The 25,218-nt window shown below is 38.9% G+C and overlaps 1 protein-coding gene across 1 annotated transcript in view; it reads left to right on the forward strand.

Moving 5' to 3' along the window:
• EEIG2 (EEIG family member 2) overlaps nucleotides 1-25,218 on the forward strand; it is an 82,680-nt gene that overhangs the window by 15,114 nt on the left and 42,348 nt on the right. Inside the window, exon 2 of the mRNA XM_086391543.1 lies at nucleotides 24,750-24,870. Within this exon, the coding sequence (XP_086247669.1) occupies nucleotides 24,750-24,870 (121 nt within the window). The remainder of the gene's footprint in view (nucleotides 1-24,749; nucleotides 24,871-25,218) is intronic.

The following is a 25,218-nucleotide window of genomic DNA, read 5'->3' on the forward strand; positions in this document are numbered from 1 at the left end:
TTTTAGATGCTAGGTCATTTCCCTTTGATCCTATCTTCATCTAACTTCCTTTTTCCTCTCCCTCTCTGTACAATCGGGATCCAAATTTTATTGTTTTAATTTTAAATTTATTTTTAATTGGAGGATAATTGCTTTACAATGTTATGTTGGTATCTGCTATACAACAGTGTAAATCAGCTGTAAGTATACATATATCCCTTTCCTCTTGAGTTGACCCATACTTTATGAAAGAATAACCTGCATTTGCCATCTCTTAAGTGTTCTTCTCCCCTCAACCCCACACTTTGAATTCTACTCCAGCTCTTAGCGGAAATCATCCTTGCTCATTTTATCAACCATGTCTAATATCTAGTCATTGTTTTCTCATTTGTGCCTTTGTGCTCTATTCTAAACTCTGTGATAATTAGCTATTTCTTAAAACTTGACTGTCTTGGTATCCAGGAACCTTTTTTTCTACTTTAACCTCCCATTTCTCTGATTCCTTCACTGAATTCTGTGAGGGCACTTCTACCCACCCTCCTTTTTTAAAAGCAAACTTTAAGAGCAGTGTTAGATTCACAGCAAAATTGAATGAAAGTACAGAGTTTCCTGGGTATCCCTTGCCTCCATGCATGCACACACATACACACATGCACACACATACACACATGCACACACATGCACACAGCCTTCCCTGCTGTAAACATCATACACCAGAGTGGTACATTTGCTACAATTGAAGAACCTGCACTGGCACATTATCATCACCCAAAGTCTATGGCTTGAATTAGGATTCACCTCTTGGTGTGTAGGGAGAAGGAAATGGCAATCCACTCCAGTATGCTTGCCTGGAGAATCCTGTGGACAGAGGAGCCTTGTGGGCTGTCCACGGGGTCACACAGAGTTGAACACAACTGAAGTGATTTAGTATGCATGCGTGCATTGGAGAAGGAAATGGCAACCCACTCCAGTGTTCTTGCCTGGAGAGTCCCATGGACAGAGGAGCTTTGTGGGCTGCCATCTATGGGATTGAACAGAGTCAGACACGACTGAAGTGACTTAGCAGAAGCAGCAGCAGCAGCTCGGTGTGCAGTTGGAGTCATATAGTAGGTAGCCATATTCAGATTCAGTAAGTAGACTTCTTTCATTTAGTAATACACATTCAAGATTCTTCCATGTCTTCATGACTTGATAGCTCATTTCTTTTTCCCAGTGAATAATATTCTGTTTTCTTGCATACCATAATTTATCTATTCACCCACATGGTACCTAGAGTGGTCACATCTACAGAGACAAAGTAAAATGATGGTTGCTAGGGGCTGCGGGGAGGGATTTGGGAGTTTTTGTATAATGGATACATATTTCAGTTTTACAAAATGAAAGGGGTTTTTGAATATTTGGTGCACAACAGTATGAATGTGTTTGAAACTGTTGAACTTAAAAGTGGTTAAGAAAGTACATTTTGTTACATATTTTTCCACATTTTAAAAAATAAATATCTTACACCTTCCCCCCCCCATTTTTATTAGGCCAAGCTGATTAATTACATGTTGCTGCTGCTGCTGCTGCTAAGTCGCTTCAGTTGTGTCTGACTCTGCGACCCCACAGATGACAGGCCATTAGGCTCCCCTGTCCCTGGGATTCTCCAGGCAAGAACACTGGAGTGGGTTGCCATTTCCTTCTCCAATGCAGGAAAGTGAAAAGTGAAAGTGAAGTTGCTCAGTTGTGTCCGACTCCTAGCGACCCCATGGACTGCAGCCTACCAGACTCCGCTGTTCATGGGACTTTCCAGGCAAGAGTACTGGAGTGGGGTGCCATCGCCTTCTCCGAATTACATGTTAGTACATTCAAATAAGACCTTTCCACAGTTGGTCATGTTCCACTCAGTCAAAGGCTTTAGCCTAGTAGTTTGACTGTGATTGACTGTGTGAAACATGACAAACTGTGGAAAGCTCTTAGAGAGATGAGAACACCAGACTCTCTTACCTGTCTCCTGAGAAACCTGTGTGTGGGTCAAGAAGCAACAGTTAGAACCCTGTATAGAACTGATCCGTTCAAGATCAAGAAAGGACTCTGCCAAGGGCTGCCTGCTATCAGCCTGTTTGATTAACCTATATGCTGAGAACATCATGAGAAATGCCAGGCTGGATGAATTACAAGCAGGAATCAAGATAGATGGGCGAAACATCAACAATCTCAGCTATGCAGATGACACCACTCTAATGGCAGAAATCGGAGAGGAACTGAAGAGCCTCTTGATGAGGGTGAAGGAGGAGAATGGAAGAGCCGGCTTAAGACTAAATATTGAAAAAAACTAAGATCGTGGTATCCAGCCCCATTACTGGCAAGGCAAATAGAAGAGGAAAAGTGGAAATAGTGACAGATTTCCTCTTCTTGGGCTACAAAGTCACTGCAGATGGTGACTGCAGCCTTGAAATCAGAAGACAATTGCTTCTTGGCAGGAAAGCGATGACAAACCTAGACAGTGTGTTGAAAAGCAGAGACATCACTCTGCTGACAAAGGTCCAAATAGTCAAGGCTCTGGTCTTCCCAGTGGTCACATACAGTTGTGAAAGCTGGACTGTAAAGAAGGCACAACGCCAAAGAATTGATGCCTTTGAACTGTGGTGCTGGAGAAGACTCCTGAAAGTCCCTGGACAGCAAGGAGATCAAACCAATCAATATTAAGGGAGATCAACCCTGAATATTCACTGGATGGATTGATGCTGAAGCTGAAGCTCCAGTATTTTGGTCATCTGATACGAACAGGCAACACATTGGAAAAGTCTCTGATGCTGGGAAAGATTGAGGGCATCAGAGGATGAGAAGGCTAGACAGCATCACTGATGCAGGGAACATGAACTTGGGCAAACCTTGGGAGATGGTAAGGGACAGGAAGGCCTGGTGTGCTGCAGTCCATGGGGTCACAAAGAGCTAGACACAACTGGGCAACTGAACAACAAAAATATTCAAATAGTGGAAAAGGAAATGACAACCTACTCCAGTATTCTTGCCAGGATAATGCTATGGACAGAGGAGCCTGGAGGGCTCCAGTCCGTGGGGTTGCAAGAGTTGGATGCAACTGAAACAACTGAGCACACATTCAAATCGAAAGTATTAAAAAGAAGGTTTTCTGTTTTAAAAAATTTGTAATTTAGGGAAACTTCACCCTGAATTTTCTGCAGTAGCATTGATGAGTATGTTCAGCCATTCTACCAACTAATATGATTTAACAAAATACAGACCTGGGCTTATGTAGTAGTTTTTATCTAACAGTTTTAGGAAAGTCCCTCTTTCCCCCCCACTTGGATTTCTGCTTATTTAAGCCATTATTTTTGCTTGTAAGTCTTAAAGATATATCTTACTTGTTGCTCATAGTATTTTACAGGAAAAAAATTTCTGTAAAATACTATGTATAATGCTTTTATCTTTTGTGTTAGCACTTTTCATCATTTCAAATGATGTATTCTTTATAATAATCATTACTGTAAACAGGGATAAGGTATAATTTTTACCATCCAGGAGTGTGAAGTTTAGTGGAAAATACTGACACATGCAATCTAGAGCAGAATGACAAAGTCCAGAGTAGCAGTAAATACAGTAAATAAAATTGTATGGCAGTTCAGAGGCAAAAGGGAGCTATTAATTCTTACTGAGAAGGTAGAGAGGACTGCTTAGAAGAGGTAGCATGTGAGCTGAGCTTTGAAAGATCAGTAGGATTTAACCAACAGGAGTGGGGAGAAAGGGATGAAAATGTCATTTTGACTCTTAATAATATTTTGACTTGTGTTTATTATCAAAAACTATTTTTAACAGTGATACATCAATACTGGGAGCTTCCCCGGTGGCTCCACAGTCAAGAATCCTCCTGCAGTGCAGGAGATACAGGAGACACGGGTTCAATCCCTGGGTTAGGAAAACCCCCTGGAGAAAGGAATAGCTACCCATGCCAGTATTCTTGTCTGGAGAATCCCATGGACTGAGGAACCTGGTGGGCTACAGTCCACAGGGTTGCAAAGAGTCAGACACGACTGAGGGGACTCAGCGCACGCATGCGCACTCGCGCGCACGCGCGCGCGCACACACACACACACACACACACACATCAATTCTGAATCTTCATCAAGAAAGCATTTTCTAGTGCAACTGCTTTAAAAAACACTGGTAATTCCTGAAATGTTAAACAGTTACCATATGATCTGACAGTTCCACTAATGTACCCCAAGAGAAATGAAAACATGTCAACACAAGTTTATTCTGTAAAATACTAGGTACAGTGAACCCTTGAACAACATGGGGCATGGAGGTTAGGAGTTGCTTGCCTTGTGCACAATGAAGCCAAACTGAAACTCTGAGTTCAAAGCAGGAAAAGGCTTATTGCAGGGCCATGTAAGGGGGTGGGTGGCCCATGCCCCCAAACCCCAAATTCCTCCAAAGGTTTCAGCAAAGCCTTTCTAAAGGTTCAGTGAGGGAGGGGTGTGGTTAGTTGTTGCAAACTGGTATAGAAATCCTTTGTTCTTGAAGCTGTCCAGGTAGGTTGGGTTGCAATGTTTTTGTAAACCTAGGACAAAACAAATATTATTCTCTGTTCTGCAACTTTTTATCTCTGTGTGAATGGACTCTTAAAGATCAGTACCTGAGAATGGGCTATCCTGTATATTTTAGGTAACAGGCAACATTCTTTTTACAAAAGGTGCAGAGCCAGCATGACTAAGCACAGGCAACAAAGCATACGTGTTAAAGCACAAGGAACAGATCTAATATGGAATCAAATTTGGGTTTGTTTTTCCTGTTACATGCAGAGTCTGCACAGCCAAAGACCCACCTGTATTAGTCAGCTCTCCTTATCCTCAATGTCCACAGTTCTGCATTCTGAGATTCAGCCAGGCATAGATTGTGTCAGTTCAGTTCAGTTGCTCAGTCGTGTCCGACTCTTTGCAACCCCATGAATCGCAGCACACCAGGCCTCCCTGTTCATCACCAACTCCCGGAGCTCACTCAGACTCACATCCATTGAGTCAGTGATGCCATCCAGCCATCTCATCCTCTGTCGTCCCCTTCTCCTCCTGACCCCAATCCCTCCCAGCATCAGAGTCTTTTCCAATGAGTCAACTCTTCACATGAGGTGGCCAAAGTACTGGAGTTTCAGCTTTAGCATCATTCCTTCCAAAGAAATCCCAGGGCTGATCTCCTTCAGAATGGACTGGCTGGATCTCCTTGCAGTCCAAGGGACTCTCAAGAGTCTTCTCCAACACCACAGTTCAAAAGCATCAATTGTTCAGCGCTCAGCCCTCTTCACAGTCCAACTCTCACATCCAGATTGTGTAATACTGTATTATTTACTGTAGTATTACTGTAGTACTGTAGTATTGAAAATACCTGTGTGTAAGTGGACTTATGAGGTTCAAAACCATCTTATCCAAACTATACATGAATTTTTCATTATTTATAATAACCAAAAAATCCAAATATCCCCACTGTCTGTCAGCTGATGAAGATAAGTGAAATGTGGACTGTCCATACAGTGGAATATTATTTGGCAATGTGAAGAAAGTCCCAATACATGCTACAACATGGATGAAACTTTAAAACTTTGTGCTAAGTGAAAGAAGCCAGTCACAAAAGACCACCTGTTATATGTTTCCATTTTTATGAAATGTCCAGAATAGGCAAAGTCTGCAGAAAGTAGACAGAAAGTAGATTAAAAGTTGCCTAGGTTTAGGAGGTTGGAGGGAAATGAGTACTGACTACTCATGGGTATGAGGTTTTTTTCCCAAAGTGATGAAGATGTTCAAAAATTTATTGTAGTGGTGGTTTCACACTCTATGAATATACTAAAAAACCATTGAATTGTACTTTTAAACGAGTGAATTGCATAGTGCATGAATTATATTTCAATAATGGTATTTTTAAAAGCATTTTCTGACAAAACTCCATTAAGCCAATCTAATTAACTCCTCAGACAGTTTTCTATATCAGCTTATTCTTTCATTTAACAAATATCTGTTATGTGTGTGTGCCAGGCACTATTCCATGCAATTGAACTGTTTCTGTTCTCACTTTACTTTTTATTTTGTGAAATTATTTTCTTTGGTGTTTATTCTTTTCTCTGTATATTTTACAATGAACATGAGGTATAAATCAACTGCAAAGATTATAATAGCTATCTTAATTTATATTAATGTGCCATAATCCGTATAGTAGCTATTATTTTTATTAAGTCCCACATTTTCAGGACCAGATTTTACATTATCTAAATTTTGTTAATAATTTTTAATTTTTGTGGCAATTTACAGTCAAGAACAGTCTTTATCTTGTGTTATTTAGCCAGTGAGTTATTTTAGCTAATTTTATGTTTATATTGTTGCTACCATTAGTATTCATTATGAGTTGGATAAAAGACTTGTAAAATTTTTCTGTCTTAGCTAATAGAACAGAAAACTTTGAGCATTACTTTCCCACTTTGTATTGTGGTGTAGGGATCAAAAATGTTCAAAGTCAACAACATATCCTGCTCTGTGGTAGGAGAAGAATGGACCTGATAATCAAAGGCACAGAACCATAAAAATGGATCGCATTAAGAACATGGTGGCTAGGTGGTAGAGCAGAACAGAAAACATGTGGGGCCTATATTTAAGGACAAGACTGCTTTGGCGGTCAGATTTTGGCAGGCCTGGGGTGCCATTCTGTGAAGACTAGGTTTTATTCTGTCGGCAATATGACTTTGAATCCCTCTTTTTTTCTGATTCTAAAATTAAGATTTCTGTAGAACATTTGGAAAAATACTTAAAATTATGAAGGAGAAAATGTTACCCATCAGAGAGAATCATTGTTAACGTTTTGAAATATACCTTTCTAGTTTTTTCTAATTCACTTTTTACACAATTGAAGCCAGGTTACATACACAGTCTTTTATCCCACTTTTTTTTTAACTGAACATTTTAAGCATTTTCCTTGTTATGAAATGTCTGTAGAAAAAAATAACCTCTTTAGCATGTTATTTTAGTAGTGCCATACATTGTACTCTTTTATGAATGGGCTGTATATTAAGTAACAATTCTGGTTTGGATATTCCTATTAGTTCCAGTTTATGCCTTCTCTTGCCAGTACCAGGTTCTTTCTTGTGAATATCTGAATGTGAGGTGCAAGCAAGGTGTGTGATAGGCAGCTGAGAATTTGTCTAAAACTGAGCACAATAGTCAGAACTTCTTTCATACCTAGATCTTAGGATAATCCATATGGGCAAGATAATTAAAACCTGAGACAGCCTATAGAACAAAACACAAGAGTCAAAGGATAGAACTTTGGTAAAAGACATAATGAAGACAAATGAGAACAAAACCCTGGATAGGATTTAACATCACAGAAGCTAAACAAGGAAAAAAAAAAAAACTTGAGGGTGTTCAGCCCTGCCCTAGAGTGGAGAGATGGAGTCATGTGAAAACTATACTCTTTATTTGAAGGTCAGCAAGTATTTGGAGAACTGTTTTAATAAATTATTGAGGCATAATTGATGTAACATTATGTTAGCTTTAGATGTACAACATAACCATTTGATATTTGTATATGCTACAAAGTGATTACCACATCAGTTTAGTTAACATTCATCATCATACACAGTTACAGAAAACCTTTTTTTCTTGTGATGAGGACTTTTAAGACCTACTCTCGTAGTAGCTTTCCAATATGCAATACAGTATTATTAATTGTAGTCACTATGACCTCATGACTTATTTATTTTATAACTGAAAGTTTGTACATTTTGATCCCCTCACCAATTTTACCTACCCGCATATCAGTGAGAGCATATACTATTTGTCCATATGTCTCTGACTTATTTCACTTAGCATAATACCCTTGGGGTACATCCATGCTGTCAAAAGGCAATATTTCGATCTTATTTTTGGCTGACTAATATTCCATTGTGTGTGTGTGTGTATTTCACATTTTTCTTTATCCATTAATTTATTGATGGACACAGGTTGTTTCTGTATCTTGTCCATTGTAGATAATCCTACAATGAACATGACAGGGGACTGTGTATGCAGATATCTTTTAGAATTAGTATTTCCTTTTTTCCCTCCTCCCTAGATAAATACTGTGAAATGGAATTGTTGGATCATATAGTAGTTCTGTTTTTTATTTTTTTAAGACCTCCTCACTGTTTTCTGTAGTGGTTGTACCAGTTTACATTCTCACCAGCAGTGCACAAGGGTTCTCTTTTCTCCACACGCTCATCAACACTTGTTATTTCTTGTCCTTTTTGATGATAGCTGCCGGGGTCCAGCCCCAGCAGGATCCAAGAGTACCCTCAGGATGAACGGCATCAGCGAGAGAGATGACACGGATCTTATAATGGACTGGAACCTGATGGTCCAGGGTCGAATGATAAGAAAATAAAGGAGAAAGAATAAAGAAGAAAGAAAGAGGCTGATATTCCTTGGTTTACACAGAAAGCCAATAAAGCCCCTGACACGGGACTTGCTCTGTTCACGGAGGCCTCAGGCGCCCTCTCGATGGAATGAAGATGCAGAGCGCCTTCTCTATTGGGTCTTAGAAGCCCGGGCAAAAAAGTGAACTCAGAGAGCCTCTGTGCTCCAGGGAATCAGCCTGAAAAAAAAGATAGAGAAAGAAAGAAAGACACAGAGACCAGAGCTCTGGTGAAGTGGGATCCGCAGCTTTATTTTTTGGGCTTTTATACCCTGAGTTACACATTTCCAGAAGTAAAAGACACAGAGTCATGCAGAGTCAGCTCAACATTACATCAGTTTTACATTTATCGAAACCAGGACATTTTCTGCATAGCTTTTCATAAACAAGGGTCTTATGTTATGTACATTATCTTCTGGCTCTGTGGCCTGTTAACATTTTGTGACTCTTTCCTGATAAAGGTTGGTCAACCAGAAAACTTGTTTTCCCTTTATCTTTACGATCTGCAGTCCCCTTCAGGAAACAAAGCTACATTCTTATGGAGCAAAGGTACTGTGGGTTACAATAAAGAAAGAACTTATTAACTCAAGGGTCTTATGTTGCTAATGCCAAGGCTACTGCTTGTTTTTCTTGCATACCAACTATATTAACTAATGCACTCCCAGGCGCACATTGGGTAAGGGATAAGGAAACTTGGTAGCAAACATTGGCTCAACAATGCAGTATTATTCTAATAAAGCTTTTTCATCGCTCAAAGGTTATGGTTGGGATGTTGTGAACAATCGTGTGCGTTAGTTGCAAAAGTATGGATAAACTGCCAAGCAAGCTAGAATGCCAACAGAGGGGTCTGAATTGAAATACTCCTTTCAAGCCCAGGAGACTTATTAACTAGAGCCCTAAGTTGATTTTCTTCAGAGAAAGGTGGTCAGGGATAGCCCCCTGTTAATATCAGTAGATTTGGTAAAAAGCATAATATAGTAAACAGTAGACAGACAGATTTTGGTTTCGGGGTAGATGCTCGAGCAGGTCCAGGGAGTCCCTTGAGTCCTGATCCGCCTTGCCTGTCAGGTCTCCTCTGCATGACCTTGTCATGGGTGGGATCTCCTGTGCTGGCTCCCGGCAGATAGCCATTCTAACAGTGGTTTTGGTTTGTAGTTTCCTTATGATTAGTGATGTTGAGCATTTTTTCATGAACCTGGATGTCTTCGGAAAAATGTCTGAGATCCTCTGCCCACTTTTTAATTCGATTGTTTGGTTTTAATCAGATTGTGTGTGTGTGTGTGTGTGTGTGTGTGTTTATATTTTGGGTACCAATTCATTACCAGATATGATTTGCAAATATTTTCTTTCTTCATTCAGGAGATTGTCGTTTCATTTTGTTAATAGTTCCCTTTGCTGTGCAGAAGTTTTTTAGTTTGATGTAGTCCCATTTGCTTATTTTTGCTTTTATTTACTTTTGCTTTTGGTGTTAAATCAAAAAATCATGGGCAAGACCAATGACAAGGAGCTTACCACCTGTTTTCCTCAATAACATTTAGGGTTTCATGTCTTACATTCAGTTTAATCCACTTAGAGTTAATTTTTGTGTATGGTGTGAGATAGTGGTCTGGTTGCCTTCTTTTGAATGTGACTATCCAGTGCTTCCCTGGTAGTTCAGCAGGTAAAGAATCCAGCTGCAATGCAGGAGACCCCAGTTCGATACCTGGGTCAGGAAGATCCCCTGGATAAGGGATAGGCTCCCCACTCCAATATTCTTGGGCTTCCCTAGTGGCTTGGACAGTAAAGCATCCTACTGCAATGCAGGAGACCTGGGTTCGATCCCTGAGTTGGGAAAATCCCCTGGAGGAGGGCATGGCAACCCCACTCCAGTGTTCTTGCCTGGAGAATCCCATGGACAGAGGAGCCTGGCAGGCTACAGTCCACGGGTTCCAAAAAGTTGGACACGACTGAGTGACTAAGCACAGCAAATCCAGTGATAAACTTGGAAGAGTAGTTTTATTGGAGTCATAGGAATAGATGCCAGATTTTAAGGGATTCCCTGTGGCTTCCCTTGTGACTTCCCTTACAGGGCTTCCATTGTGGCTCAGCTGGTAAAGAATCCGCCTGCAATGTGGGAGACCTGGGTTCAATCCCTAGGTTGGGAAGATCCCCTGGAGAAGGGAAAGGCTACCCACTCCAGTATTCTGGCCTGGAGAATTCCATGAATTGTAGTCTGTGGAGTGGCAAAGAGCGACTTTCACTTTCACTTTTGAGGGATTAGGGAGTGAGCAGGTGGTGAAGCCCTGGAAGCAGTGAGTGTAATTTTTTTTTTTTTTTGAGAAGTTTGTTAATAAAGAAATGGAGAAAAGTGGAATTAGATAAAGGAGGGGAAACAGGAACAAACAATTTTATGTTTTTATTTTTAGGATAGAGATTTGAAAATCACTATAGGTTGGGGCAAAAGAATAGTGTAAAAGACAATAGGGGTACAAATATTAAAAACAAACCCAAGACTGAAAGTCTTTCTTTTGTCTTAAAGAAAAATATTTTTTTTCTGTCCTGAAACCTATTTACTGGTTTCAGAAGAAATTCTAGGGCTTTTAGTAATCAAATTCTATCTCCAAGCATTGTGGCTTAGAAACTAGCTTACACCCAAGATTGATTTTATCTTAATCAAATGAGAAACTACCCATAATTTTGATTTTGGACTTTACATGTTTGCTTCATTTCTTCATAGTGAGTCATCATTCATGTTGCTTTCAAGTGAACTTATTTAGTGACATTTTCTTTCTAGTTATAATTTTATATATTTCCTTGTTCATAGACTGCAGCCACATTTCTATAGCAGTTTCTGGGAATTCTCTGGTGCTTTAAGCATAAAGTTATTAACATTTTATCTTCTGTTATCTTTTGAGGCCAATTCAGAGTCCCTGAAGGTATTATTTTATTTTTACCTCTGGGTACCATCTGGTCATGAAGGTGGTCATGCCCCATTTTGGTCATTCCTTATGGTTGAGGAATGACTTCCAGTTCAAATAAATATCTTACTTGGTCTATCCTGTGGATGTTATTATTTACACTATGTACAAGGAAGAAGCAGTTTTAGAAATAACAGCCCCAGGAAGGTAGTTAGAAAAGATTGTTCATGGTCCTTTTCTAACAAGGAGATTGGTTCTAAAATTTTGCTTGGAGGCTAAATCAGTAAAGAATGTTTTATAAGCAATTATAAATTACCTTCATAATTTCTGTTAATGGAACAATAAGCAATCATTGTTAACAATGTAGATAATATGAATTTGTAATTATATGTAGTTGAGAATTGTAAACTCTCTCATTGTATAGTGTAAGGCTTCCTGAAGCAACCAGGAACTCAGTAATAACTACATTGTTAGTTAGCACTGGCTGCTTCCTAATTTGAGAAACTGTAAATTAGTACCAACTGATAGTAAGTCAAGAATCTGCTAAGGTAATCCTTAAAAACCAGCACACAAAACAATTGAGAGGCTGTGTAAAATATTTATGGCAGTTTCTCTAACTCAGCTACTCTGCCTCTACTGTGGTTTCCTTCTATGTGAGGAATGTTGTCAGACATGTCAAGTGATACAATGTGATGCATAAACCTGAAGCTTACACTGGCTGTGATCAGTCATCAGGAAATGCCGCAGCAGGTCTCTGCCACTCAAGAAATAGCCCACCATGTATTCTCAGTACAGTCCTTTCATATGCAACCTCCTTGTAATCTCATTTTTTCATTGCTGCACAGATCTCTCCCACTCTATCCCCCAGACTTCCCTTCGAGTTAGCCAGAGTGTGCTGCTGTGCCTTTGATTTTAATTTACTTCATTGGAATGAGTTTTTCCTGATTATTGTATCATTATATTAAGGATAACCAAGATAGCCAGAGTAGAGCCTTCGAAGTCCATTTTTAATATTATTTTGTACTATTTCATCACATAGGGGCTTTCCTGGTGGCTCAGATGTTAAAGGATCTGCCTGCAATGCAGGAGACCCAGGTTCAATCCCTGGGTCGGGAAGATCCCTTCAAGAAGGGAATGGCTACCCACTCCCACTCCAGTATTTTTATCTGGAGAATTCAGTGGACAGAGGAGCCTGGTGGGCTACAGTTCTTGGGGTCGCAAAGAGTCAGACGTGACTAAGTGACTTAACACTTTCACTTTTTTTTTAATTTTGTCACATACCAGCTGAGTCACTGGCCTATTTCCCTCTGGATCTCAAGAATGTAAACATTCTGCAGTTTTCTCCTCATCTGTATCTCCAAATAGGTTTTGATGGCCAATGCATGTTCTTTGGAATTCGCTATTTAATATCACTGTACCAGAAAACCTCCTCTGATACTTTAGAGTTCCTTTCAATAAATACACTTATGAAAATATCAGCATACTTTTTTTAACACACAGCAAAACTTCGTTAAAGTCCTATTTCTCTTGCTGTCAGTATCTTTGATTTGCAAGGCAGCTCCAAACATGGATGTAATGTCCCAGGAGTTTATAGGAACAAGAGAATAATTTTGTCCAGGGCGCAGGAAATGCGTCATAGAATAAGTTTTTGAGTGAAGTCTTGATTTGTTAACACTTTGTAGTTTACACAGATATATATAAAGCGGTAAAGAATCTGCCTGCGGATTCAGAGCCAGTGATGCAGGAGACTTGTGTTCTATCGCTAAGTTGGGAAGATCCCCTGGAGAAGGAAATAGTAACCCACTCCGGTATTCTTGCCTGGAAAATCCCGTGGACAGAGGAACGTGGTGGGCCATGGACAGAGGAACGTTGTGGGCACCAAGAGTTAGACATGACTTAGTGACTACGCAACAACAACTATATGTGTGTGTGTGTGTGCCTGTGTGTATTTAAATTACTATGTTTTTTGAGTCACTTAAACGATAGAAATCTATATTCTCACAGTTCTGAAGGCTGGATGTTCAAGATCAAGGTGTGGTCAAGTTTGGTCCTATTTTGCAGATCCCTGCCTTCTTGCGGTGTTCTCACATGGCTTCTCTCTGTGTGCCTGCGTCCTTTGTGTTTCTAAATTACCCCTTACTGTAAATTTTTATAGATTTTATAGATTCAGGCAACATGTTTGCCAATTTATATAATATATAAATATCTAGATAGGTATAATTTATACTAATATGTTTAGCTAAAATCAAAGCATTTCATAAAAGAGAAAACTTTGTAAAGGAAAGTAATTTGTGCAACATCATTCAGTGTTGAAATTAGACTTGAGCCTAGGTCCTCTGAGTCTAAAATTGGTTCCCTTTCCTATATTATGTGGATGAGGTTGGATCATAGGAAAAGGATAGAAAGCTTTTAGGAGGGCATCCTAAAGGAATAGAACGGTATTAGGTAGGTATACGTACACAGAGCTTGGATAGGGAGTAGTGTATAGTTCAGTTAGGTGAAGTTAATGAAGGTGATCAGAGGGGGTCAAGTTTGAGAGGCTGAGAGGTAGACCTTGGAGGGATGAATGCATAGTTGAAGAATTTGGCCTCTGCTCTTCAGACAAAAAGGAGCCATTCATTTCTTGATCTGGAAACTGGCTAATTGAATAAGTGACTGAAGAAACTGTATCTGTTATTTTCACATATGTCTTTAGACAATTCAGGAAGGGGAAAAAAGTCCTCTTGTTCAAAGTAAAATGTTTTTTAGAGAACAGGTAACCTCTTAATTGGTTTCTGGCCTTTTTTTATTTTGAAGATACAACTTTTAATTCTTTTCTTTCTTGTGCAGTTCTTCATGTCTTAATCAGAAATGGTACCTGTGATAGTTTTTTGCTTTTTCTTTAGTTTAGTCCTTGAATGCCTGACAAAATATTTCTTTTTCCTTCATACACAATACAGTTTTTTGGCTCAATACAGAATCAGTAGTTCACATTGGCTTCTGAATTCTGTAGTTAGTCCCTTGTCCCTTTGTTTATAAGGGTTGTGGAGGACATATTTTCATTCTTATATATATAACTTGATTTTAATTTTTGCTATCTCAAAGGACTTTTACCTGATGAAAATTGGGAAGTTTTGTGTAGTTTTCTTTTCTTTAAAATTTCCTAGACTATATGTATTCTTAAATTTTTAGTATAGGTCCTTCCTTAAATTAAGATTTTTTCCCCTATTATTTCATGTTTTTATTGTGCCATTTTCATCTGTACTGTCCTTTCTAGAAAGTAAAGAAATGCTGCTATGTAGTTACAGAAAAATAAACTATTTTTCATGTATGATAAAATATTTCTCAAAAATATTCATTTTCATTCTACATGGTACCTAGGTCAACACTTGTTTCTCAGTGAAGAAATTGAGGCCCCAGCAGGTTAAATGACTTGTTCAAAGTCAATATAGTTTATACTAGAAAAGGTCTTGATACTTTATCTTTTTCTCTTTCCATTATGCTATCCAGCTTTCCTTTGGCTGGCTAATACGCTGAAAAGTTATGAATAGAAAAGTATATGTTAGAGAATAGATCTGTAGTTGCTGGGGGTGGGAGGAGGGTGTGGATTAGGAAATTTGGATTAGCAGATGCAAATTATTATATTTAGAATATTTAGAAATGGATAAACAAGTTCCTATTGTATAGCACAGTGAATTGTATTCAATATCATGTAAAACCATAATGGAAAAGAACGTGAAAAAGTAGATATATAACTGAATCACTTTGCTGTACACCAGAAAGTAACACAACATTGTAAATCAACTATACCTCAATTAAAAAAAGAAGGACAACTGTAGGTTAAACTGAGAGGTAACCTGGGTGCTAGTCTTCTTTTTTTATGTTATTCTAATTGTGTTCATTGTTTAAAAATATGATCCAAAAGTATGTAGAAAGAATGACCTGTGAGTTTATGTGAGGGAACTTGAAGAATACATGTCTCTCTAGATGAACATCAATTTATATTTTTGAGTTTAAACACTTTTTACTCATAAAAACAATTATTAGTCAATTATCATACTATAAAAATGGGACATAACTTTACATACTTTTTTAAAAATGAAATTTCTCATTAGGCCATCTGCCAGGTCACTGAATGGCAGTCTTTCTTGCATGAGCCTTCAGTTTTTTGTAATATGTAGAGCAGATTATTAACAAGCAAGTATTTGGCAAACATTTGACTACTATATATCAAATAGTACTGTTTCTTACATGGACTTTTTCTCTAGAACAGTTCTGGCAGTGAACAGTGATCTGTTGACAAACTTGCCAGCATTAGAGCTTGGTCCTTTCTCTACCCCTCCTCATGATGCAGGAGGAGCCTTGTCTATTCAGGGCCACTCCCTCCAGCTGTTGTTTGAATCCCATCCCCTCTGACTTTCTGGCACCATCTTTCATACCCCCTCAACTCTAACTTTTTCTCTTTACTGGTTCTCTCCTATAACACTAAGCATGTTAAAATGAAATCCTTGCTGCCACCCCAATTTTTTCCACTGTGTTACTAAAATATTTGAAATCAATTGTCTGTGTTCCCTGTATCTACTTCCCATAAGTCATCTGCCTTCACCTGCACCTTCACTGAACTGCACAGTATTATCAGTGACTTCATTGTTGCTTCTTTTTCATCTTTATCTTACCTGACCTCTCTGCCACATTTGATTTTGTTGAACTCTTCCTTCTTAAAAATCTTTTGGTAATAACATGATCTCCTTTGTGTCTCTCTGTTGACACTGGAGTCTTCTTTGCCTGTCCCCCCTTCTTCTCCTCGGAGAAGGCAATGGCACCCCACTCCAGTACTCTTGCCTGGAAAATCCCACGGATGGAGGAGCATGATAGGCTGCAGTCCATGGGGTCGCTAAGAGTCAGACACGACTGAGCGACTTCACTTTCCCTTTTCACTTTCCTGCATTGGAGAAGGAAATGGCAACCCACTCCAGTGTTCTTGCCTGGAGAATCCCAGGGATGGGGGAGCCTGGTGGGCTGCTGTCTATGGGGTCCCACAGAGTCGGACACGACTGAAGCTACTTAGCAGCAGCAGCAGCCTTCTTCTCTGTATCTTCTGTATCAATGTTCCACAGAGTTCCAGACTCTAGCATGGTGGCACATGGAAGTGTTTTGGTTCCCTGACATAGAAGCTGTTTGAAAAAGGACCAGAAAACTATCCTTTTGGGTTTTTATGAAGCCTTCATTGTTTAGTCCAGATGGTCTAAATCATTGGTCTATGGCTGTTGATTCAACCTTAAAGCCTCTCTCCCCTCCACAGAAATCATGGGGTAGGACTGAAAGTTCCAATCCTCTATTCTCACGGTTGGTTCTCCTGGCTACCAGCCCCCACCTTAGGGCGAGATCTAAAAGTCACTTCATTCACATAGCAAAAGACACCTTTATTATCAACAATTAGGAAATTACAAGGGTTTGGGGAGCTGTAAGCCAGAAACAGTCGATGAAGACCAACTATATATGAGAAATATATTTTGGTTATCTGAACAAATATATATTTCTGCTAAGTTATATGATCACAGGGACTCTCAGGCTCCTCAGCCTCAAGATATCCAAAACTGGATTGTCATTTCCCTCACTAACACTACTAGCAGAATGAATGAATGTATAATTGAGTGAATGAATGAAGAAAAAAATCTTATGTTCAGTTTTTTCCACTGAATGATAGTACAGTACACTCAGCTCCTCAAGCCAAAAATACTTGTGGGGTAAGAAACATTCACTGATCCTTAGTGTTGTATGTTAAAGTCACAACTTTATAGACCTAATTTATCCTTAGAGTCTCAAAATGCTGTTTTTACCTCGGTTCATTTTTTCAGGAATCTGTATCTTTTATAAAATAGAAATCTCCATTACTGTGGAAGAAAATTCTCTATAAAATTTAACCATTATTTATTTCTCTCTGGAAGGCAAATGTAGGTGGACTTGAACTACTTATATCCTTAATAGTAACAATTTCTAACATCTATTATTGAGGTCCAATATAAATCAGGCATTGTTCCAAATACCAAGTGTTCACTCGGTTTCCCAAAATTTCCATGAGGTATAAGTACTGTTAACCATCTCTGTTTCATAAAGGAGGAAATGGAAATGCAGAGTTTAAGGATTGTGTCAGGGTGACAACTGGCAAGAAGAACGCATAGGATTTGAACCCAGTCAGACTGGCTCTGGAGATAAGCCTTTAACATCCATGTGGTAATGCTGTCTGGCAGAAAGCTTGCATTCTTCATGACCGTTTTTTACTACTGTTTTTAACAAGTTAAAAATGCTTTGCGGTACCAAAGTATGGCATAATTTTAGTATGTGCCTAGAGTACACATGTGCAAGTAATTCTTAGAATATTAAGTAATGCAGTTCTAAGTAGTCATAAAAAATGGACCCATAATGTTCATTTCATTTTATATTATTTGTATTTGTTTAAGACTTTTTAGATTTTCTTTGACTCTTCTGAAGCATAAACAATGGCCATAGCAACATTTATCTTCTGTTAAGTAAGTCCCCTTAACTTACATATTTACATATTTACATATTTCACAATCAGCAGCTTTATCATTTTATCTTACAAATATTTGGTTTTCCACAGTATCAACACAAATCATATTCTGTTGCTTTGTTTCTGGAAAATGGTTAAGCAACTATATAAGACTCATAGGAAGTTAATGAGTCACATAACGGAAAGCATTCACTAATGTGACTTTTGTCTCAGTTGTCAAGTAGTCTGAGTTTGTTTCCGTGGTAACTCATCACTATAACAAACTGTCATTACTAACTTGGCTACTTTTTTTTGTTGTGTGGTCTGGACCATTTTCTGACAGCTGTGTGTGTGTTCATTAAAGATTATGACACAAAAAAATTGAGTAATTGTTGAAGGAACACAAAAATTTTTTTGTTTGGAGAAATTGTTTGAAACTCCAAGGCTATTACTTTGACAGTATAGTATAAAATCTAAAAGATTATTTAAATTAATATATTCTATTTGAAATCCTATTAAGAAAGAGCATAGTCAGGGGTACCTTAGGCTTATAAATTTTAAAAATTCATTTACAATATTGACTCCTTTCAAATATGTATTAATTGTTGGAGAATCTGCCAGAAACAAAACAAGGATAAAGGAAATTAGGACCACATCCTGGGGGATGAGGACTGAATGGAATGATGGAGGAGGACAACTCAGCCACTTTCTGCCCCCCTGGAGCATGGAGTGGCAGTGCTCCAGGAGAGAGAATGGTGGACGCTGAGGTATTCAGGGGACCAAGGCAGGCCAGGTCAGACAGGACACCAGGCTTTCACCTAGAAGCTGAGTTGGGGAAAGATTCCTGGAGGGGATAATGACTAGTCTAAGTGAGTTAGAATTAAACTGGGGATTGTGGTAGTTGAAAGGGAGAGTAGATGGTGGACTAGGTAAAGAAAACATCATGAACAAAGGCATACAAATGAGAAATAGTGTGAAGTAAGCGGGGAATGACAATCAGTATGAGATCAGAAGGGTCAAGCGGTAAGCCTAAGGGGTCTCATCATGGAGATTCCATGTTAAGGAGGTAGGGCTGAATCTGAAATGGGGAAACAGTGACAGTTTAAACAGAGGAAGGATGTCACCTTCTGTATTTTAGAAGGAGCTCTGTGGTAACATGTTGCTGCTGCTGCTAAGTCGCTTCAGTCATGTCCAACTCTGTGCAACCCCATAGACAGCAGCCCACCAGGCTCCCCTGTCCCTGGGATTCTCCAGGCAAGAACACTGGAGTGGGCTGCCATTTCCTTCTCCAATGCATGAAAGTGAAAAGGGAAAGTGAAGTCGCTCAGTCGTATGTGACTCTTAGTGACCCCATGGGCTGCAGCCTACCAGGCTCCTCCGTCCGTGGGATTTTCCAGGCAAGAGTACTGGAGTGGGTCACCAGTGCCTTCTCCTGTGGTAACATGAGGAAGGTAGATTTGAGTGGGGGCCATTTAGGAAAATGTTGCCATATTTCAGCAAAGAATTTTGGAGGGACAAAATTAGGGTAGTGGGACTAGACACAGGAAAGAGATTGATTTAGGAATAGTTGTGAAGTAATATAGAAAGGAATTGGTAATTGAGACTGTTTGTTTGTGGCCCATGAATGACAATTATCTGTTTAGTCCACAAATATTGAGTGTTTACTGTGGTTGGCAGTATATTGTGCAGAGTATTATACGGTTCTTACTCTGCCTTCGTTTTTGGATTTCTCCTCCAATAAGGATTCTTTATTGTGCCTTGTTGTGAGTTAATTAATAGGTGAGTACACTTTTAATAGCCCATTTAATCCCAGCCTGGTCTCTTGGCTCATTATTAGACTTTCTTACTCTCACCTGAGAACCTGACCTAGAGTCCTAGTTCATATGTCAGTCTGCCACTTGGGAGGTTATATTCATGTGTCTGGGTAGTGTCTTAATCCCTAGAAAGTTAACATTCTTGCCTTGTACTTACAGGAAACATTGCCTGTTTTTCCCCATTGATTATGCTATTAGCTATAGGCTTTTCATATATGGTCCTTACTGTATTCAGGTAAGTTTCTAGTCTACCTATTTTGTTAAAAGAGCCTTTATCATGAATGGATGTTGGATTTTGTGAAGTACTTCTGTCTGCATCTATTGAGATGATCGTTTTATTCCAATCCCAAAGAAAGGCAATGCCAAAGAATGTTCAAACTACTGCCCAATTGCACTCATCTCATATGCTAGCAAAGTAATGCTCAAAATTCTCCAAGCCAGGCTTCAGCAATACGTGAATTGTGAACTTCCAGATGTTCAAGCTGGATTTAGAAAAGGCAGAGGAACCAGAGATCAAGTTGCCAACATCTGTTGGATCATCGAAAAAGCAAGAGAGTTCCAGGAAAACATCTACTTCTGCTTTATTGACTATGCCAAAGCCTTTGACTGTGTGGATCACAACAAACTGGAAAATTCTTCAAGAGATGGGAAAACCAGACCACTTGACCTTCCTCCTGCGAAATCTGTATACAGGTCAAGAAGCAACAGTTAGAACTGGACATGGAACAACAGACTGGTTCCAAATCGGGAAAGGAGTACGTCAAGGCTGTATATTGTCACCCTGCTTATTTAACTTATATGCAGAGTACATCATGAGAAATGCTGGGCTGGGTGAAGCACAAGCTGGAATCAAGATTGCTGGGAGAAATATCAGTAACCTCAGATATGCAGATGACACCACCCTTATGGCAGAAAGCGAAGAAGAACTAAAGAGCCTCTTGATGAAAGTGAAAGAGGAGAATGAAAAAGTTGGCTTAAAACTCAACATTCAGAAAACAAAGATAATGGCATCCGGACCCATCACTTCATGGGAAATAGATGGGGAAACAGTGGAAACACTGACAGACTTTATTTTTTTGGCGGGGGGGTGCTCCAAAATCACTGCAGATGGTGACTGCAACCATGAACTTAAAAGATGCTTGCTCCTTGAAAGAAAAGCTATGACCAACCTAGACAGCATATTGAAAAGCAGAGACATTACTTTGCCAACAAAGGTCCGTCTAGTCAAAGCTATGGTTTTTCCAGTAGTCATGTGCGGATGTGAGAGTTGGACTCTAAAGAAAGCTGAGCGCTGAAGAATTGATGCTTTTGAACTGTGGTGTTGGAGAAGACTCTTGAGAGTCCCTTGGACTGCAAGGAGATCCAACCAGTCTATCCTAAAGGAAATCAGTCCTGAATATTCATTGGAAGGACTGATACTGAAGCTGAAGCTCCAATACTTTGGCCACCTGATGCGAAGAGCTGACTCATTTGAAAAGACGCTGATGCTGGGAGATTGAAGGCAGGAGGAGAAGGGGATAACAGAGGATGAGATGGTTGGATAGCATCACCGACTCAATGAACATGAATTTGAGTAAGCTCTGGGACTTGGTGATAGACAGGGAAGCCTGGCATGCTGCAGTCCATGGGGTTGCAGAGTCGGACACAACTGAGTGACTGAACTGAACTAAACTGAGATGATCATGTGGTTTTTATCTTTGATTCTGTTACTGTGGTATATATATCATGTTGATTTTGCATGCGTTGATCCTTTTAATATGTTGTTAAATTCAGTTTGCCAGTATTTTTATTGAGAATTTTTGTATCTATCTTTATCAGAGATATTGGTCCATAGTTTTATTTTCTTATGGTGGTTTTATCTGGCCTTGGTATCAGGATGCTGCTGCTTATAAAACGAGTTTCAAAGTGTTCCTTCTTTTCTGTTTTTTTTTGGGAAAGGTTTAAGAAGGATTTGTATTATTCTTGGAGTATTTAGTAGAATTCACTCCTGAAGCTATCCGGTCCTGGGTTTTTTGGTTGTTGTTGTTGTTGGGAGGTTTTTGATTACTGGCTCAATCTCATTTTGTATTGGTTTGTTCAAGTTTTCTTCTTGATTGTTTTGGTAATTTGTGTGTTTCTAGGAGTTCACTGATTTCCTCTGGGTGATCCTATTTGTTACCATGTTAGTTTCCTGTGTGTTCCTTTTTTAAAAACAGTATCCTATTCCTGTACAGTAGATGTACTTTCTTTCTCTCTGATATTCTTTTCTTCTTCCAGTGTAGACTTTGTTTTGTTCAAGTTGTTTTTTGTTTTGGGTTTTTTTTTTCTTTGCTATTTATTGATCTCTGCCTTACATATTAAGGGACTTTCCTTAAGTATCTGCTCATGTTTAACTTGGAGCACTAAAAATTGAGTAAAAGCTTTGTGCATGTGGAGGGTGCTCATTGACTCTGCCTTTTGTCCTTCCTTCATTCTACTTCAAGATCAATTTTAAATTCTTGCTCTTGGCTTTCAATGTTACCAGCTTAAGGTTCAGCGTTCTTTGATTGCTTAATTAGTGATTACTTGTCTGTCACTGCCTTTTTTTTTTTCTTGTCTCCTGTCTGGTTTTCTTTGTCCTTGTATGAGGGTGACTTAAAAAATTTTGTTTTAATTTAGAAAGTTTGGGGGAGAGAGCTGAAGCTAATACAGGTATTACTGCCATCCTTGATCAGAAGTTTTTATTTAATTTTATCAGAAAAGTAAAATAACAGGTGTTTTTTTAATGTTATTTCTGGTTCTTGATCATTTATCAGTGGTCTCAATGATAGGAACTACCAAGCCTTGAAGCTCAAAATATTCCTGAAGAGTCCAGGGGTACTGGGATTTGTTTATCTGCATACCTTAAGGAGGAAGCTCCAGAGACCATGGCTGATACCTTGATCAAGCCTTTAGGCTAAGAGATGTTTAGAGGAAAGCTTGTTTTTCTCATTATTCACTGATTTTTCAAATTCACTTATTTTTGAGTATACAAGTTAGCTACTCCTCATCTTACTGGGATGCCTCAGGTTGCCTGACAAATACCTTCAGACCTATCCTTTGCCAAGCAACTCTCATTCTGCCTGTGCTGTATGTAGACAAATTTATACAGATAAATTGCATACCTGCTGGATTTCTAGGGAAATTCCCCTAAGAACACATGCATTCTCTTCATAATTTCTTTAATCAGCTAAAGCTTCCTAATGGGAAAAAAAAAAAAAGCTAAAGTTAACTACAGTTAAACCTATGATAAAATACACCCCCTCATCTCTGTTTATATATAACATGCACATACCACACACAAACACATAGTTGGCTTTTAAATTATATTTCTTTTTGCACTTCTTGTTTTTGGATGTCTGTGCATTGATAGAGAAATCTATAAAACCAAATCGATTGGTCCTAGTACAAATTCATTTTATTCACTAAGGCAGCTACAAGTTGACTCCCTGTCACATTCACCATCCTCAGCCTAACAAGTCACCCATCAGCTACTATCATCCTATAGAAGTCACCTTATAATTATTTTCCTAAGAAAATAAAAACTGTTTAACCTGAGCTCTCTTGCCTTTCCTTTCTGCTTTCTCCAGCTGTTTTTGCCCACTGCCTTTCTTTTCTTCTGAAGTCAGAGGATTAATTATCCTTCCTTTCTAAGAGAATGGTAGAGGGAACAGCATGTACACAGAGACCTGGAAACTTGAAAGGGCAGAGTTGTGAAAAAAATGGGCACATGGATTTTTGAATTAAATCGAAATTAAATCAAGCCTGGTTTGAATGCTAATGATGCTGCTTCCTACCTAAATGACCTAGAGTTAACATCTCTCTGTATGCACATTTCAGTTCAGTCATTCAGTCGTGTCCGACTCTTTGCAACCCCATGAACTGCAGCACTCCAGGCCTCCCTGTCATCACCAACTCCCAGAGCTTACCCAAACTCATATCTATTGAGTCAGTGATGCCATCCAACCATATCATCCTCTGTCATCCCCTTCTCCTCCTGCCTTCAATCTTTCCCAGCATCAGGGTCTTTAACAGTGAGCCATTTCTTCACACCAGGTGGCCAAAGTATTGGAGCTTCAGCTTCAGCATCAGTCCTTCCAATGAATATTCAGGACTGATTTTCTTTAGGATAGACTGGTTGGATCTCCTTTCAGGCCAATGGACTCTCAGGAGTCTTCTTCAACACCACAGTTCAAAAGCATCAGTTCTTTGGCGCTCAGCTTTCTTTATAGTTCAACTCTCACATCCATGCATGACCACTGGAAAAACCATAGCTTTGACTAGACGGACCTTTGTTGGCCAGTTAATGTCTTTGCTTTTTAATAAGCTGTCATAGCTTTTTAATAAGTTGGTCATAGCTTTTCTTTCAAGGAGCAAGCATCTTTTAATTTCATGGTTGCAGTCACCATCTGCAGTGATTTTGGTGCCCCCCAAAATAAAGTCTGTCAGTGTTTCCACTGTTTCCCCATCTATTTGCCATGAAGTGATGGGACCGAATGCCATGATCTTAATTTTCTGAATGTTGAGTTTTAAGCCAACTTTTTCACTCTCCTCTTTCACTTTCATCAAGAGGCTCTTTAGTTCTTCTTCACTTCCTCACCTATAAAGTGAGGATAGTGCCAGCTGCCGAGGTTGTTACTCCTGGGGTTGTTGTGAGATTAAATAACATGTGGTGAACTGTCCATAAATGGTATCTGCTGTTGCTCTTGTGACTGGAATAGAAGTAAAGCTGTGACAGTAGTTGTTTTAGAATAAGTATTTTTATATTTCTATCTTTTACACTAACTAAACTCTAAGCCCAATCAGGTTAAAAAATAGTTATTCTGATCTTCATATTTTAATCACCTAGCACATACTCATCACATCTAATATAAACAAATGTGTATTGTGTATTGAATGAATGGTGAAGCATCATTCTATATTGATTGAATTGATAAGTAAATTCACTATTTTTTAGTTGCCTGTGAATAATTAAAACTTTCTGAAGATTTTCAGATTACACTATTAGGAATTTGTTTTCTTCATATTTCATAGTTTCCAAATATTTACATTATGGACTTGCGTGAAATAGTGTGTGTGTGTTTTAACATGTCATCCATGCTATCATAGTTAATTAACTGGTTCTTTTTTTTCCCCCCTCAGGGAGGTGGTGCAAGCAAACTGTGTTCACTGGAGAAAGAAGTTCTCATTTATGTGCAAAATGAGCGCCAGTGCCACCACGGGTGTCCTGGACCCTTGTATCTACAGAGTCTCTGTGAGGAAGGTATAAGAACAGCCTGTTCCTTCTCTCCTTTCAGAAACCGTGGTTGGTTCCATCGTCACTGACTCACTTTAGCTCTGCTTTACTGTTAGAACTGTTATAAATTTCACTTCATACCTGCAGCATAATTTACATTTCTATGATAAGTATGATGAGGAATCTGAAGAAATAAAATATTATCAAGATCCTTCATCTCATTATCATTATGCATATAATTAATAATCTTATTTCTGTTAGTTTAGGGGCCATAATAGGTCTTTGTCCTGCCATTCATTGTTTCTCTGCTTTATTAGGCACTGTTTTTTTAGGGACTTTACATATTTTGTGTCTAATAACAGCCCTGAAAATGTG

The sequence above is a fragment of the Bos grunniens genome, chromosome 3 (genome assembly GCF_055505025.1).
Source record: "Bos grunniens cultivar Pamir isolate PY7600 chromosome 3, Bosgru_T2T1.0, whole genome shotgun sequence".
Lineage (NCBI taxonomy): Eukaryota > Metazoa > Chordata > Mammalia > Artiodactyla > Bovidae > Bos > Bos grunniens.